At 36.7% G+C, this 14,855-nt stretch overlaps 4 protein-coding genes across 11 annotated transcripts in view; 2 read left to right on the top strand and 2 right to left on the bottom strand.

Moving 5' to 3' along the window:
* The window catches only part of LOC131797148 (axoneme-associated protein mst101(1)), a 68,437-nt gene extending 53,697 nt beyond the window's left edge, over positions 1–14,740 (top strand). Inside the window, exons 1-3 of one of the 3 annotated variants that reach the window (XM_066172387.1) lie at positions 10,974–11,365; positions 11,606–11,787; positions 12,417–14,740. In XM_066172387.1, the coding sequence (XP_066028484.1) occupies positions 11,292–11,365; positions 11,606–11,787; positions 12,417–12,769 (609 nt within the window). In that variant the 5' untranslated portion in view covers positions 10,974–11,291 and the 3' untranslated portion in view covers positions 12,770–14,740. Of the gene's footprint in view, positions 1–10,973; positions 11,366–11,605; positions 11,788–12,416 lie in introns of those variants that run through there. The other 2 variants (XM_066172388.1, XM_066172386.1) reach the window with 2 other exon arrangements.
* The window catches only part of LOC131789193 (uncharacterized), a 67,310-nt gene that overhangs the window by 15,469 nt on the left and 36,986 nt on the right, over positions 1–14,855 (bottom strand). The window lies entirely within an intron of this gene.
* LOC136276929 (uncharacterized) overlaps positions 1–14,855 on the top strand; it is a 74,791-nt gene that overhangs the window by 29,472 nt on the left and 30,464 nt on the right. The gene's annotated exons all lie outside the window — the stretch shown is intronic.
* Positions 1,880–14,855, bottom strand: part of LOC131786186 (arf-GAP with coiled-coil, ANK repeat and PH domain-containing protein 2) — a 77,295-nt gene continuing 64,319 nt past the window's right edge. Inside the window, exons 29-30 of one of the 2 annotated variants that reach the window (XM_066172354.1) lie at positions 3,194–3,249; positions 1,880–2,677 (exon numbers count right to left, since the gene is read on the bottom strand). In XM_066172354.1, coding sequence (XP_066028451.1) covers positions 2,562–2,677; positions 3,194–3,249 — 172 coding nt within the window. In that variant the 3' untranslated portion in view covers positions 1,880–2,561. The remainder of the gene's footprint in view (positions 2,678–3,193; positions 3,250–14,855) is intronic. The other variant, XM_066172353.1, reaches the window with a different exon arrangement.

Below are 14,855 nucleotides of genomic sequence, written 5' to 3'. Positions count from 1 at the left end.
GGAAATTGTTTTGATAGAGGCTTTAAAAAGACAATCACAAGTATGGCGAAGGCTTTTGCTTTCTGACGCAAATTGCACGCTTAGTAGTGTAACCAGAAAAGATGTGACTTGTCGCTGAACAATCTCCTTCACCTTCCCTCTCTACCTAAGCCAAAGTAATTTTCTAACTAATTACGAGCGCCTCTAGACCCGCCTTGGTTGTTCGACTTTCATTTTTCTCACCAGATTTCAAGATCGTTTTTTCCGATTGACTTGTGCGACTGCCAACTGTGATACAAAAGTGAAGACATAGGAGACATTCCCGTATGAAAATGAAACCACGGATCATTTCCAGCGTTAAAGGTTCTCTATTGTACTGCTTTTTAGAGATTTACATTGATGCAGAGTTCCCCGTCATTTATTTGTTTGTTTGATTGGGTTTTTTAGTTTCAATTTTTGCGAAAATTAAGGGATAAGAATAAGCACTTAGAGTGAAGAAACGATGCAGGAAGAAAAAAATTTAGGCTTCGACGGGATTGGGACCCGCTCCTCCCAAATACTAGTTGACCACCGTCGGACCATCTAACCTGAGAATCTACGTAAATTTGGCTGTTCCTCTTCCTTCATGCGGCTACGTAGCTCAGTTGATAGTCTCGGAAGGCACGGACTGGAAACCCCTCCGAGTTTGATCCTTCTCAGGATTTCAGGCTTCTTTTTGGCAATCATTTCAACTGCAACTTATCTGAGAAGATCGGTTCTTGTACCTTACTCAGTGGTACTTTATGTGGCGAGAACTTAATTACATGATTTTGGTGAGACGGTATTTAGCGGGGTTATACTTTTGCGATCTCAAAACAAGGCCGGCAAATACAAAAGAAGGGAATGAAAATTCGCGATCCAAGCGTTTCAAATTCATTTTAGTTTCCAAAATGTCGTAACTTTTGACGACTGGACGAAAGATATTCGAAGGAGTTTGACCAATCTAGCCGATTCAGATGAAGATGATAGCGAGAATCTTTGCAAATTAACGACAACACTTCGCAACAGAAGGTACAAAATAAACTGAATTACCAGTGAGGCCAGTTAATAAAATTTGTGTTCGCCGATACATATCTTGTATATGTTGTTTTTTTACATTTCAGATCATTTTTTCTGTTATTTAAATGTTCTATAAGGAATTAAAATTCGCGAGGATTTTTATCTGCTGGACAATAATTTCACATTTTTTCTACAGTTGCGAAAAAGGCGAATTCAAGCACCAATAAAGTGCATCACCCATAAGCCAAAATATCATAGATCTCATATAATGAAGTTCACACTATCGCTATACACCTCGTTCTTACAAATAGGAATATTAACGCGCATCGAGTAATTCTTTTAATAAAAACAGCATTTTCCTTAAAGTCTTTTTAGTTTAAGGTAGCTGGAAACAGTTTTCCGAAACACCTACTGACTGTATTGAAAGCGCTCAAAAATCAAAACTTCCTCTTCGGTCTCCTCGCTGAGGTTGACCCAATTTCACACTTGTTGACTAAAGGATGGAAATAGTGTGCGTGACTTGGCAATCGCTATTATTATGCTAATGTTATTATACAATTTTTAGGGACTGTATCGGAAATTCCTCGATCGGTATCCTCGCAACTTCAAGATTTTCTTTTTCGCGATAACGCGCCACTGTTGGAAATTTTAACGACTTAAATCTAACCGTTTCAAACATTGAGGTCACAAGAATACAGAGAATTATCACCAAATAAAGCAGCTCTTGTTTGTTAAACGAATTCTCCTTAACAGCCCCTCAGAAAATGTATGGCAAAAAGTTTGGAGAATATGTATACTGATGTTAGGGTGTAAAAAGGTAAACAAAGATTAGCTGATGGGACTTCAAACAAAAAGGCAGAGATCAGTTTGTTTTTGATTTTTTAAATCAACATCAATCTAATGGAGGAAACCACTAAATCTGGTCAAAATCAACTAAATAATGATTCAATACTAGTTAGTCTGTACACTTTTTCATAACTGAGCATTGTAATATTAATATAATCATGTTCAACTTTGACTTTTTGACCATAGTATTCATACAGTCAACTCTTCATTAAACATTGATGTCCTTCCTTCCATTCAGTTGTCATAGGGGAAATTTTATTTTCAAATTTCATTCCTTTTTTTTAAATGAATGATTTACTAATATGTTTTCTTTCCTCAAATTTTTCAGTGCGAGATTCCATTCTCTCCTCTAAATGATGCTGTTATTATCATGGGGAAAATTTTACATTTCTAATGAATAAAAAATATGCTAATTTGTACTGTTCAGTTTTCTTTCATTACATGACAGGTAGTAATATTGTCAGTGTGAAACATTAATTCCTGATTAGTGCAAATTACTACAAAACTAAACATAAATTGGATATATAATTGTACTCCTTTTGTGTTTGTGGTATGATTAAATCTAGAGTGAATATTCAAATTGGTTTCTTCAGTGAAATGAGAATTTGCGTGCTTATTTTTGAGCAATGAAACATTTTGATGTGAAGTGACCTCAAATATTTGTTTTCAATTTAAGGTGGAACAAATTAATTTTGTTATCACAGTTGTGTCTGTCTACTTGGTCCACTTGCATCAAAATTGCGTTTAAGCCTGTCAGGATCTCTGGATGTCATATTAAAAAAATCTCTGAATACATCTTTGAATGTAACATCACCTGAAACAAAAAAATTACAGCAGTTAGTCCTTTAATCCATGACAGTGACAAGGTTCTGATTTCTCTTTACAATTTATCCCAAATGTTCAAGTCACGAGAATGAAGGAAATGATCAGCAACTAACAAAGTTCTTCATGGTTTTACAAATTCTCCTTGTTAGACCCTTGGAAATGTATAGAGAACAGTATGGAGAATATGCATAATGATGTTGGGGTGTAAAGGGTTCACCTTTACACCCCTTTGAGTGATTGATGAGTAATTTCCCTCTGCAACTAATTATAATCATGGATAAGTAGAGTGCATTTGATTTATGATATCATAATATTTTTCATCATACTGCTTGCCCAGAAATATCCAGGGATAGTGGACTTTTGTTGTAGACAAACATGATGAACAATGCCGTGGTTGGATTGCATTGCTTGCCACTCCTTAAATTCACTGATAATTAAAACAAAAACAACAACAAACAAAACAAATCAGAAAGAAATAGATGGAGTACTCTTTAAAAGATCTTACCCTGGGCAATCTCATTATCTTCTCTCATTTCTTCATTCAGTCTTGCTAGTCTCAGCCTATAACACAATTTAATTTTTCACTGTCTGGTAAATGTTGACAAGTTAGAAATGGACCAAAAGCAGCTATATGTTTACCATAATAGATACCAAAATAACCTGGCATCCAAAAAAGATATAAAATTTACAATTCCTAACAATGATTCTTTAACCAAAGAAGACAATGACTAAAGACTGCTGTGTGAATTCCAATTCCAATTTTTTGGGATTCTTTCATTCACCTCTTGAAGGATAAATAAAAAAACCAGTTCTTAGGAACAGCATCATAATCAGACAAGATCTACTGTTATTGCCGGTATATGGTGCTTCTGAGGCAGAGCTGACAGCAATGCAGTGTTTTCTAGATAGATGTTACAAATGTAAATATACATCTAAATCTTTTTCTATCAAGCACCTTCTAGAAAAGCAGGATAGAAATGTATTTCATAAGGTATCTGGCATAGACCGACACCCTCTAAGGGGACTATTACCCAAGAAGAAAGAATCGACTTACAATTTAAGGAATCAAACAAGTCAGTATCTGAAAGTTAATACAGATAGATTCAAGAACACTTACATTAATCGCTTAATTTTTAAATACAATTTAGCTATGTGAGCATATTTTAATTGTAAATAACTTATATATACTTTTTACTCAAATATTGTGACATGAAATATGTATTTTTTTCAACATCTACTGCTTCCTCTGTTTTCCAAGGGAATACAGATTAATTTGGAAGGAAAGTCTAGCAGTTCATGGGAGGTTGTCTCCAAGGGCTTTTTTCATGCATCACCACATTATGTTCACACTCACCTCTCCATTCTCATCAACATCATGCTGGTTACCTCCTCACTTCAGGAACAAGAGGATAGGACTGAAAATAAAGGAGCAGTATTAATATAAGTGATGACAGATGATGCCACAGCTGGATGAACTGTTTTAAGCCCTGGCCACACCACTGTATTGTGTTCTAGAGATAGACACTATGCTAAGGAAAGAACTGGTTGCTAAGAGCTACAGGAACTAGGTTTAAGTACACACAATTATGGAACTTTTACTGGAACACGTGGTTGTAAGTCTTAAACTTACTAATATTCATACATTGATAATAACAACTTGAAGCAAGAAAGAAAAAGAAATAAAATGCTTTGCCTCACAGAAACAAGCAAGGTTCTTAATAGACTCACAAAGACTGCGGGAAATAGTGAAGGTCAGAACAAAAATGGTTCTCAAAAAAATGCCACAGCAGGGCGTGAAATTGCGCCTAATACAGGCGCCAATGCGCCTAAATTTTTCACTTTGGCGACCAAATCCTGAAAGTCTTGTTGTAAGTCTTAACCTTACCAATATTCATATACTGATAATAACAACTTGAAGTAAGAAAGAAAAAGAAGTAAAATGCTTTGCCTTACAGACACAAGCAAGGTTCTCAATACACTCACAATGACTGCAGAGAACATTGAAGGTAAGAGAGAAAATGGTTTTAATAAAATGTTCTTTTTGATCAACTCACCCTGTCTGCCCAAGAAGTGCTGCATGATGAAGTGCACCTCTTCCCCGCTTGTCTTTCTGGTTTACTTTAGCTCCATTTTGTAAAAGGAACTCACAAGCTGGTAATGATCCCTTGGGGAAGAAAAATAATAATTTCATTACAATTGATGACCCTTCCATGAAGGAATTGCAAGTACTCGGCATAGCAGACTACAGTCAATAGAAAGAGTCAAACCTACCCCTAAGACAGACTGGTGAAGTGCTGTTTTTCGTTCATCTTCCTCATTTACCCAGTCCACTTTGGAACCTGAAAATTTTCCATTAATACTTTCATGATGTGTACATTTTTGAGGAAAGTGGAAAGTTACACACAGTTTGTGTGATTACTGTAAGTATCACTTTCCAGAAATGTATGTGCAGCCATTAAATAAACAATAAGTGCAGCATGTTCTTGTCTACCTTCTGCAAGGGATGCAGCCATAAGAGGAAGACTCTTCCATTCTGCTGCTTTGAAAAGTAACTGCAACAAAAACCCACAATTAAAACAAGCCACAAGCAATGTCGTGTACCATTAAACTGTTGACCCCTGAGAGTGACCAGCATCTACTCTTTTCTTACAGTATCACCCATGAATCACACATTAACATCACAAGAATAAAGGACATGATCACCGACTAAAGAGCCACTTAATTGTTAAACAAATTCTCCTTGTCATCATGTCACTAAATGTATAGAGAACAGTATGGAGAATATGCATGCTGATGTTTGACTGTAAAGGGTGAATAATCACCACTAAGTATCAACTTAATAACTCTCAGGACATCACAAAACAGCATATGATATAACAAATAAATAAATAGATGGTGAAGACCTTTTTATTTGGTAATTAAAGATACATATCCTATTGGGATGAACTCTTTTCAACACGGCAATTGCTTTCTCTTTGTCCTCCTTTAGTCTTTTCTCCAGGCCACCATCGCCACTATTCTGCATTCTTTCACAAATGGTTGCCTTGCGAGTCAGACCATCTTCACTTCTGGTTGAATCAAATGAACCTCCCTTATCTCAACCCTTGTCAGAAGACATAGCTACTCCGATGGAGGCTGCCCGTCCCCTCTCACTATCTCACCATGATGTTGATGGTGCACTAGTTCCTGGTCTGTCAGAGTCTTCATTTGCTACATCTGCGAGAGCATTTCAGCAGGGGCACTCATTCAGTTGTCCATCTTTGACTTTGACTTCATGGCAAGTTTCCTGTGGAAAAGTTTACTTTTTTAGAGTCTGTTCTCTCAAAGGCCAAATGTGTGCACCTTTCCTCATGGTGAACTTTCATTCTTGCAAGATTTCTAATGATCCCTTTGTCCAAAGTTTGACAGTTTTTGTGTCTGCTGCATTTATAATGCATGCAGACACTTAGATAAGCTGTAAAACGCGCGACCAGCTACTTCATAAACGACAAGATCTCGGATTTACTCTTGACGTTTCACTGCGGATTCCATTTGGTGATTTGATACATGAATTATGCACGGAGGGGTAATACTTTCGGCCTGTAATACTTTCGGCCTGTAATACTTTCGGCCTGTAATACTTTCGGCCTGTAATACTTTCGGCCTGTAATACTTTCGGCCTGTAATACTTTCGGCTTGTAATACTTTCGGGTGCAAACTTCGTTCCTCATGGGAATAATCTATCCAATCGGATACGAGGAAAGGACAAAGGAAAGAGGTCGTGGCAAACTACCGATTTCCGGGAAGACTCGGAACCAATCAAATCTGAGAAAAGGACAAAGTCAAATCCGTCAAACTATGTGCTTTCGAAAAACGTTTGGATTGCGTCGTATCGTCCTGATTTCGTTCGTCAAGCCAGGGTGTATTATTGCTTGCAAGGTGAGTGATCTTTTCGCTTTTCATATTTATGATGGATTTCTTAAAAGGTGTTTTCTCATTTTGCCACAGCATTCGCACTGGGTGTCATTCCGGCCGAGTGAAAGGTTTTGAAAGATGCTTTGAATTTGTAAATCGACTGAAGCTTTCTCGGCGCCAACACGATCACCGCCCGGCCATTTTGCAAGTGCTCAGGACGCAAAATAAGCTTTATGAGCCCCATTTGGGGAATGCAAAGTTCCTTCGGGGAACAATTGAGCTCCATTTGGGGAATGAAAAGCCCGTTAAGGGAATTATTAAGTCTCACTTGGGGATTACAAAGCCCAATGCGGGATATAATATGCCCTGTTTACGAAATGGATTTGGCAGAAGATACATGTATTTCACTACACACATGAAAACATCTATCACTAGACAAACATGTGCGAAAGCTGTGGCAATTTTATACAGAGGAGAGAAACCTAGAACTAGTATTCTTCATGATAATTACTATCTAAGCATCGCTATGAACAGATCTTTGCATACAGTTGTAAGGTATCAATGCTTTCAAAAATTGGAATCCTTCATCAAGATGAATCAAGTGCTCAATTGCTCCTTCACATTTCAACTGTCCAGCATTTGAAGATTTGCTATTTCCTTTGCACTTCCTAAGTGCAACTTGTGATTTTCCTAAGAGAATTTTCATTTGAAGCTTTTTTGTTTTGAAGAATATATTTTCAACACACATAGCAGCTATCCTATCTGATCGTCTTAGTTCAGATTTACAAATGTCGCTATAATGAACATTAGCTAGTCTATCTTTATTTTCTGGTCGACTTTGACCAAGGAATATACCAGGATATGCTAACTCTTCAGAATATTGATCTCTGAATATACTTAAGGGTTTGTTTCCCTCTCCTGGTGCAACATTTAAAATACGTTGAGGCAGACTGTCTTCAAAATAATGTGTGTTGGTCAACATGGTGTCAGTAACACCAGCAGGTGTTTCTGCTTCATCTTCAGTCCACTGATCATCATTATCATTACTGTCATTTCCATCCTGCTTATTGGAACCACTGCTCTTTTCTATTTCTTGTTCACATTGATTTTCAGTATTAGTATCATCTAATAAACAGTTTGCAGTATACTGCACTCCCCAACCTTCATTTAGTGTTATTCCTTCCTGTCTGTAGAGGCTGCTGTTGTTGATTGATTTATAATGAATAAGTAAACAAATTAAAAATTATAATTCACCTAGGTAAGTTTTTTTTTTGGCATTTTGTTGTTATAGTTAAAATTTGTAGTAGTAGTCGTAGTCGTCGTCGTTTTGATGCAGTGCTCCCTATGTTATTAGAAATTTTGAAATACATTATATTGCTATGAAACAAACTCAAAAGGTTCTTTTTCACTTGCAGTCAATGGAAGAACAAAAAGAAGAGATTGTTGGTTTCTTACACAATGTGTCTCCAACTAAAAAAAGTAGCAAGACATCTTACTTTGACATGTCCATACAAACCACCGATGGCTTAGTAAGAGGAGTCTGCATCTCCGGAAGTAAACAGGAACACTTTGATCAAATGAGCAAAAAGAAATCTCCAATAAAACTTCGAAATTTTAGAATTGAAAGAGCAGGAGATGCAACCACAGTACTGATGAATAACAATGTACTGTTAGAGCCTACAAAAGAAATACCTTTTTCAAGAATTGAGTTGCCAAGTGCCAACAATATCCAATCAATTTCAGCTGCAAACACAAATCAAAGTATCACCATCAAAGCCAAACTTATTCAGATGTCATCAACAAAAAAAGTGAAGACAGAGTATGGTGAAAAAAAAAGTTGTTTGCCTATCTTGTGGACCCACATGGAGCCATTAAGGTGACACTTTGGGAACAATTCTGTGGATCTCATTAATCCTGCTGAGCTACCTCAGAACTTTACCAATACAACAGCAGCAGCAGAAATACTTGGAGTGCGAAGTGTCACGGCATATCAAGCCTGCTGCAACTGTAACAAAAAGCTGGTAATAGAGATGTCTCCCATACTAACCTGTTCAACTTGTGGGCTCAAGCAGAATATGAAGTCCACCATTCAACAATGTTATGGACAACTACTGGTACAAATTAAAGAATCGAAGATCACAGTGACCCTGCACGACATCCTGCATGATATGCTAGCGTCACAAGGAAAGAGCACTCTTCCGATCACTGAAGAAACCATAACTACCTTTCTTCTAGAGTTACCAACTATAACCAGCATAACATTCAACAACAAACAAAAATAGTGGAGTCAGTGCAAATCTGAATAAAATGAACAATTTCCTGTCACACATCAGTGGAAATTACTACTGAATACCAAACGTTAATAATACCTGTTTTGTTACAGTTTGCAACAAACATTTTGTAGACACTGGTTTTAAGTGAAATGATTGTTTCTCTGACTGATAAACATTATTTACAAGTACACGTGCTGCTTTTTTTGGGATAATATTTCTGTTGCGTTACATTTCTGATACATTTCATTTCAATTAAAAGACAAACACTTCAAAATACTTTTAAAAGTATATTCACCTATTGGTTACTTGAACACAAAATGTAAATATACTAACTTTGTTTTACCTGTGTTTTGTTCCAAATTGATTGCATATTACCATTAAATGAAAAACATAATGAATTCCTAGGAATTATTACAACCAGAGACTTTTTCTTGCTTTGCAAAACTGCTACTGCGTTTGCATTACAGTTGTCTTGTGTTACAAAGACTTCTGATACTATTCAATTTTGTTAAAAACTATTGGCTGTTGTATTTCAATTCTTTGATTTAAATATTCTGCTACAAAATAAAAGAAACGTTCACTTTAATGTTAGATTCTTTGCAGTACCATAACACAATAAAAGTTATTTAAACAGTGATGAAGATGTAATCACAATCATGATATTGATGATTGATATTGATGATCCCTCACCTCCAACTGGAGCATTGGACATTCACCACTTCAGTTCCCCATCTTTGTGATGCCTTGAGCATTCCATAGCACTGCCTTTCGGGAGATGTTTCTAGCCAGTTTAACAGTATTCAAAAAAATTGGCACCTACAGCAGATTCCATTCCACTGCAGCAGACACAAGTACCCATTGGGTACCTATTTTTTAGAAAGGTTTCCAGGGAAACAAACTTGTGTTGTACATATTTTAACTTGATCCAAGTCTCTCTTTTGCCCCTTCAACAAAAATAATTTAATAATTATTTTTCAAAAAATGTTATAAACTATAAAACTTTAGGAATTAATATTTAAAACAACAAACAGTACCTGCTACTTTGAGGAGTTGGTTTATTTGTATGCGAGTTGACTTTTGCTTCAAGAATTCTGTTGACTAATCATTTCCCGATTCTGTCATTAACTTTAAAACAAAACCTAAAATTACTACATAACATTCATTTAGTTCTATTTTACCTGTACCTTTTCTCTAAAATTAAAAATATTCCATCACCAAGTCAGAGACTATGCCTTGATCACTTTAAGATGCAAGCCCATTTAAAATTATGCCAGAGCATTGTTCAGTACAACAGTTGCGAACTCATAACATAGTGCTTACAAATAATAGAGGTATGCATCTTATGTTATCTTGACTTGCTCTGGTTCGTTCGGTGAAATTCGTCGGCATTTGGTAAACAAACATGACGGATCGGCAGTTGTGGTTGCAACGGCCGCTTGCTTCACAAAAAATGCGAAGTGTGTAGCGGAGGACTTTGTTACGGATTTTTTTTTATTAACTTTGCAAGAAAGAGTGATGCTTGGACAGAATGGGCGCGAAGCGAACAAGAAGAATAACCGTCTGCCAAACCTTGCCCCTGAAGAATATCACACGTGTTTATTTTCGACCCATGCCACAGGTGGCCCAAGCTCCAGCTGTGAGATGATCATCTTGCGCAATAACAGTCATGGCGGAATTATAAGAGTTTGTATGGGAATATTTACGACCGCTCTAAGGTATAAAATAATACGTCAAATTCTCAAAAAAAATACCTCACCTTACTTTCACAGCGTATCGCTTGTTATATGACCGCTTACTTTGATGAAAAGAACGCATATTAGCGAGTTGTCCATTTCGAGGTTTTCAACGTTCATAAGAAAAGGCTTTTCTTATGTACGTTGAAAACCTCGAAATAAACAACTTGCTTAAATGGGCTCTTTTCATCAAAGTAAGCGGTCAGATAACAAGCGACACACTGTGGAAGTAAGGTGAGGTTTTTTTTTTTAGAATTTGACGTATTTTTTATTCCTTAGAGCGGTCGTAAATATTCCCATACAAACTCTTATAATTCCGCCATGACTGTTATTGCGCAAGATGATCATCTCACAGCTGGAGCTTGGGCCGCCTGTGCCCATGCCAGATTGCGATATTACTCGCCGACTTTGAAGTGACCACAGCTTTTCAATACGATCAAAGCAAAAGTCCCACCAGATTTGAATTTGGAAGCGTCTGTTCGCGGTGTGACATTCATATCTCCACGTGTTTTACCGTGATCGTCCTTGGCGTCCGTTTTAACTTTCAGTCTCGTCCTGTTCAGCTGAGTTCTGTTTAGTTTTGATTTCCGAAAATGCCAAAGCACAGGTACGTTGTTGTTGACTGGGGATCGTGTGGAGTGGAGGCACAGAGTTCCTCGAAGATCATCGTTCGTGATCCCTTCAATGTGAGAGAAGGAGATAAATGTTCATTGCAAGGAACAGATCCAGCGACGAAGAGAGCCAAGATGTTTCAGGGACATGTTCTTGCAGTATTTGGTGAGTTTATACACCCAGTATTTTTCTCAATTACATTGATTTTCGTTTTAAAGTGCCAAAAATGCTTGGTAAACCCGTTTTCTTTCGAATTCCTTGGTTTGATCTTCACATCACTGCTCGTTAAAACATAAATCTCAAGAATTTTGACTTCAAACAGGTTTTCGATTTTGACGGTTCTTTCCATTCTTAGTTTTATGTCTATGCTCTCTTGTTAATGTCTTTTTCATGTCAAAACTATAGTCAGGAGACATTGGTCAAGTTAGTAGAGGATGCTACCGATGCAAAGTCAGCTGTGGAGGCACTAGCAAGGCAGCTGTTCTCAAGTGAGGAACTGCAGAATTCATCAGTCGCTGGCTTTCAGTGCAATAAAGATTATGAAGCAAGACCAGGCCTGAGTCCATCAAGGTGGAGCCTTTTAGAAAGTGAGTTAATTTTTAAAGGTGTATTTCTTTAATTATTTATATACACCTATATGTGCTCACTGTTTTTGGTTTTGTGTCACAGGTCTTGGCTGCATTTCCTTGACTTTTGTTTAAAAAATATATGCATTAGACATTGATGGAAGCTGAAAGAAAAGTTCTCATCATTATGGTCACATGTCAAAATACTGCACATACATACTGTCATACTACATGCTGTCAAATGATCAACATTTCCAACTACATTTGCACTTCAAATAACATAGGCAAACCAGCTTACATGTATGTGTTTACAGCCTTTTTGCCACTCAATTAAAATTACCTGAAGATTCATTTGGCGCGTGGAATGGAGTGCAAGGGAGTATCTACAAACAGAACAATTGCAGCCTCCTGAATGAATCACCACATAATATGAATTGGGTGGCAACAAGGATGCACACATGTAAGCTGACTGCATCTATTTACTGGTTTAAATTCAGCAATTAAAAATTCAGTAATGAACATATGATTAAAAATAATTCAAGTTCTTTCAGGAAGAGTTCCCCTGTATAATTTATGTTTTTCACTATACAGTTTCAAATGTAACATGCTTTTTACTTAAACTGCTTACATTTACTTTTTCCTTTTTACAGGTATTGTGCTAAGGAAAGGATTCACTGCAGCTACAAGGTCATCTGTGAGAAAGAAACTTGGCCTGGTTCTAAAGAAGGCCAGAGCAAATAAAGAAAACAAGGCCAGAGCAAATAAAGAAAACAAGGCCAGAGCAAATAAAGAAAACAAGGCCAGAGCAAATAAAAAAAACAAGGCCAGAGCAAATAAAGAAAACAAGGCCAGAGCAAATAAAGAAAACAAGGCCAGAGCAAATAAAGAAAACAAGGCCAGAGCAAATAAAGAAAACAAGGCCAGAGCAAATAAAGAAAACAAGGCCAGAGCAAATAAAGAAAACAAGGCCAAATGCAGAGGACGAGAACAGAGAAAGCTATGAGAAACATTTTATTGTCCATGTTTTTTTTAAATCAAAAAAGACAATGTTTTTTCAGTTCAGGACAGTCATAGCAACAAAGAAAAGACTTTATGTAACATATGTTTTGGATAATTCATTTTTACTGTTTAGAATTTCAAATAAATTTGTTCAGGGTATTGCTGGCAAAAAAAAAAGCACTATTCTTGTTTTTGTTGGGCATGTGGATGCTACAAACAAAAAGCCTGTTAAGATTCATGGTAGATTACAGGCTTGGTTTTGTTTGATACATCTAATAAATTAGTTGCAAGTAAAAGTTATTACAGTCATTAGTCAGAGTGAATCATCATGAAATAAACACCTGAAAAAGCTGGACTAAATGCTGAAAAAAAATTTAAAATCTAGAAAATGCTAGAAAAAGCTGGAAATTGATACATTATCTATATCAACGCTTCTTTAAGGAGCATGAAAGAATTTTCTAGAAAACTCTAGAAATCTACATTTTGTAATAAGCTGGAAAAACCTGATTTTATCCTATTTTGTGATTTCTGGAATAAGCTGGCAAATTCTGGCAGATTCTACCTTGATTAGCATGTTTCATTAACATTCTAGAATGGTCTAGAATTTTCCGGAGAGAAAACTGGCAAATTCTAGAAATTTCTTGAAATTTTCTAGAAATAACAAGAATATTCATGTCTTATTTTGCAAGGGACATGAACGATGTTGCTGCTGAAACTTCACAGCCTTGGTGTGTCACCATCAGCATTAGCATGGTTCAAAAGCTACCTCAGAGGAAGCACGTTCGTATCGGGAATGTAGTCTCGCAGTCTCTTCTAGTTGATTATGGCGTTCCACAGGGGTACATTCCTGGCCCCTTCCTGTTCCCTGTTTACGTAAATGATTTGTTAACTGTGCCTAAACTCTGTCAAACTGCTTGTTATGTTGATGACTCAACTTTACTTGAAATTTAAAACTAATGAGTTATGTGACGCAGTCTCCGCAGTTAACTTCGATTTAAGAGAAATTTGTTGGTGGTGCTGTCACAATTCACTGCTTATAAATCCAGATAAAACCAAACTTCTTGTGGTAGGCGTGCTGTAATTGCTACAACGATTATTTGACTTTACAAAAGCACTTTGTGGTAAACCAATATTACCAACACCTGTAGCAAAGGATCTTGGAGTGTTTCTAGATCAGTACCTCTCCTATAATGAACACATATGTACAACGGTTGTATGAACAAACTGATCCAGATCGATAGAATTAAGCATTTATTTGATAAGGAAACGCTTTCGTTGATTATTAATAGTTTTGTTTTCAGCAGGCTTTTTTATTGCTCCTCAGTTTGGAGCAACACTTCGGCGATAAACATCCATAAGCTCCAGCTTGTTCAAAATTTTGCAGCCAGGATTATCTTAGGGCTTCGCAAATATGACTATATCTCTGCAGGTCTGAGATCACTTCGATGGCTAAATGTCAAACAAAGACTTATGGTCAATGATGCAGTTATGATGCATAAATGTCTTCAAGGACTGTCACTTAGCTACTTGTCGGACAAATTTTCAACTCAAGCTACTGTTCACAACAGGCAGACAAGATATAGAAACAGCCTCAATATTCCACATTGTAGAATCACTGCTGGTCAACGCGCCTTTTATTATCGTGGCGTGAAAATATGGAATAGCTTAAGCAAAGACCTAAAGGAAATAACAAATACTAAAGCTTTTAAGATGGCTTCAGACCTATGTTTTCTACTGAAACAGCTTTACTTGAGGCTACGAATGAATGGCTATGGAATATTGACAACAGTCTCTTAAATGGGGTGATATTCCTAGACTTGAAAAAAGCTTTTAATACCATGGATCATGCTATCCTTCTGGGAAAGCTTAAACTCTATGGGGTCAGTTCTCAATCTCTAAACTGGTTCCAGTCCTATCTATCTGATCGAAAGCAACAAACGTTCATTGATGGAGCTCAATCTGATTTCTGTAATATAACATGTGGCATTCCACAGGGGTCTATTTTAGGCCCTCTCTTATTCACTATTTATATTAATGATCTCCCTTCATGTGATTTGTTTTCAAAACCCAGATTGTATGCAGATGATACT

This window comes from Pocillopora verrucosa, chromosome 9, assembly GCF_036669915.1.
Source record: "Pocillopora verrucosa isolate sample1 chromosome 9, ASM3666991v2, whole genome shotgun sequence".
Classification (NCBI taxonomy): Eukaryota; Metazoa; Cnidaria; class Anthozoa; order Scleractinia; family Pocilloporidae; genus Pocillopora; species Pocillopora verrucosa.
This window is presented reverse-complemented; position numbering and strand designations above follow the sequence as displayed.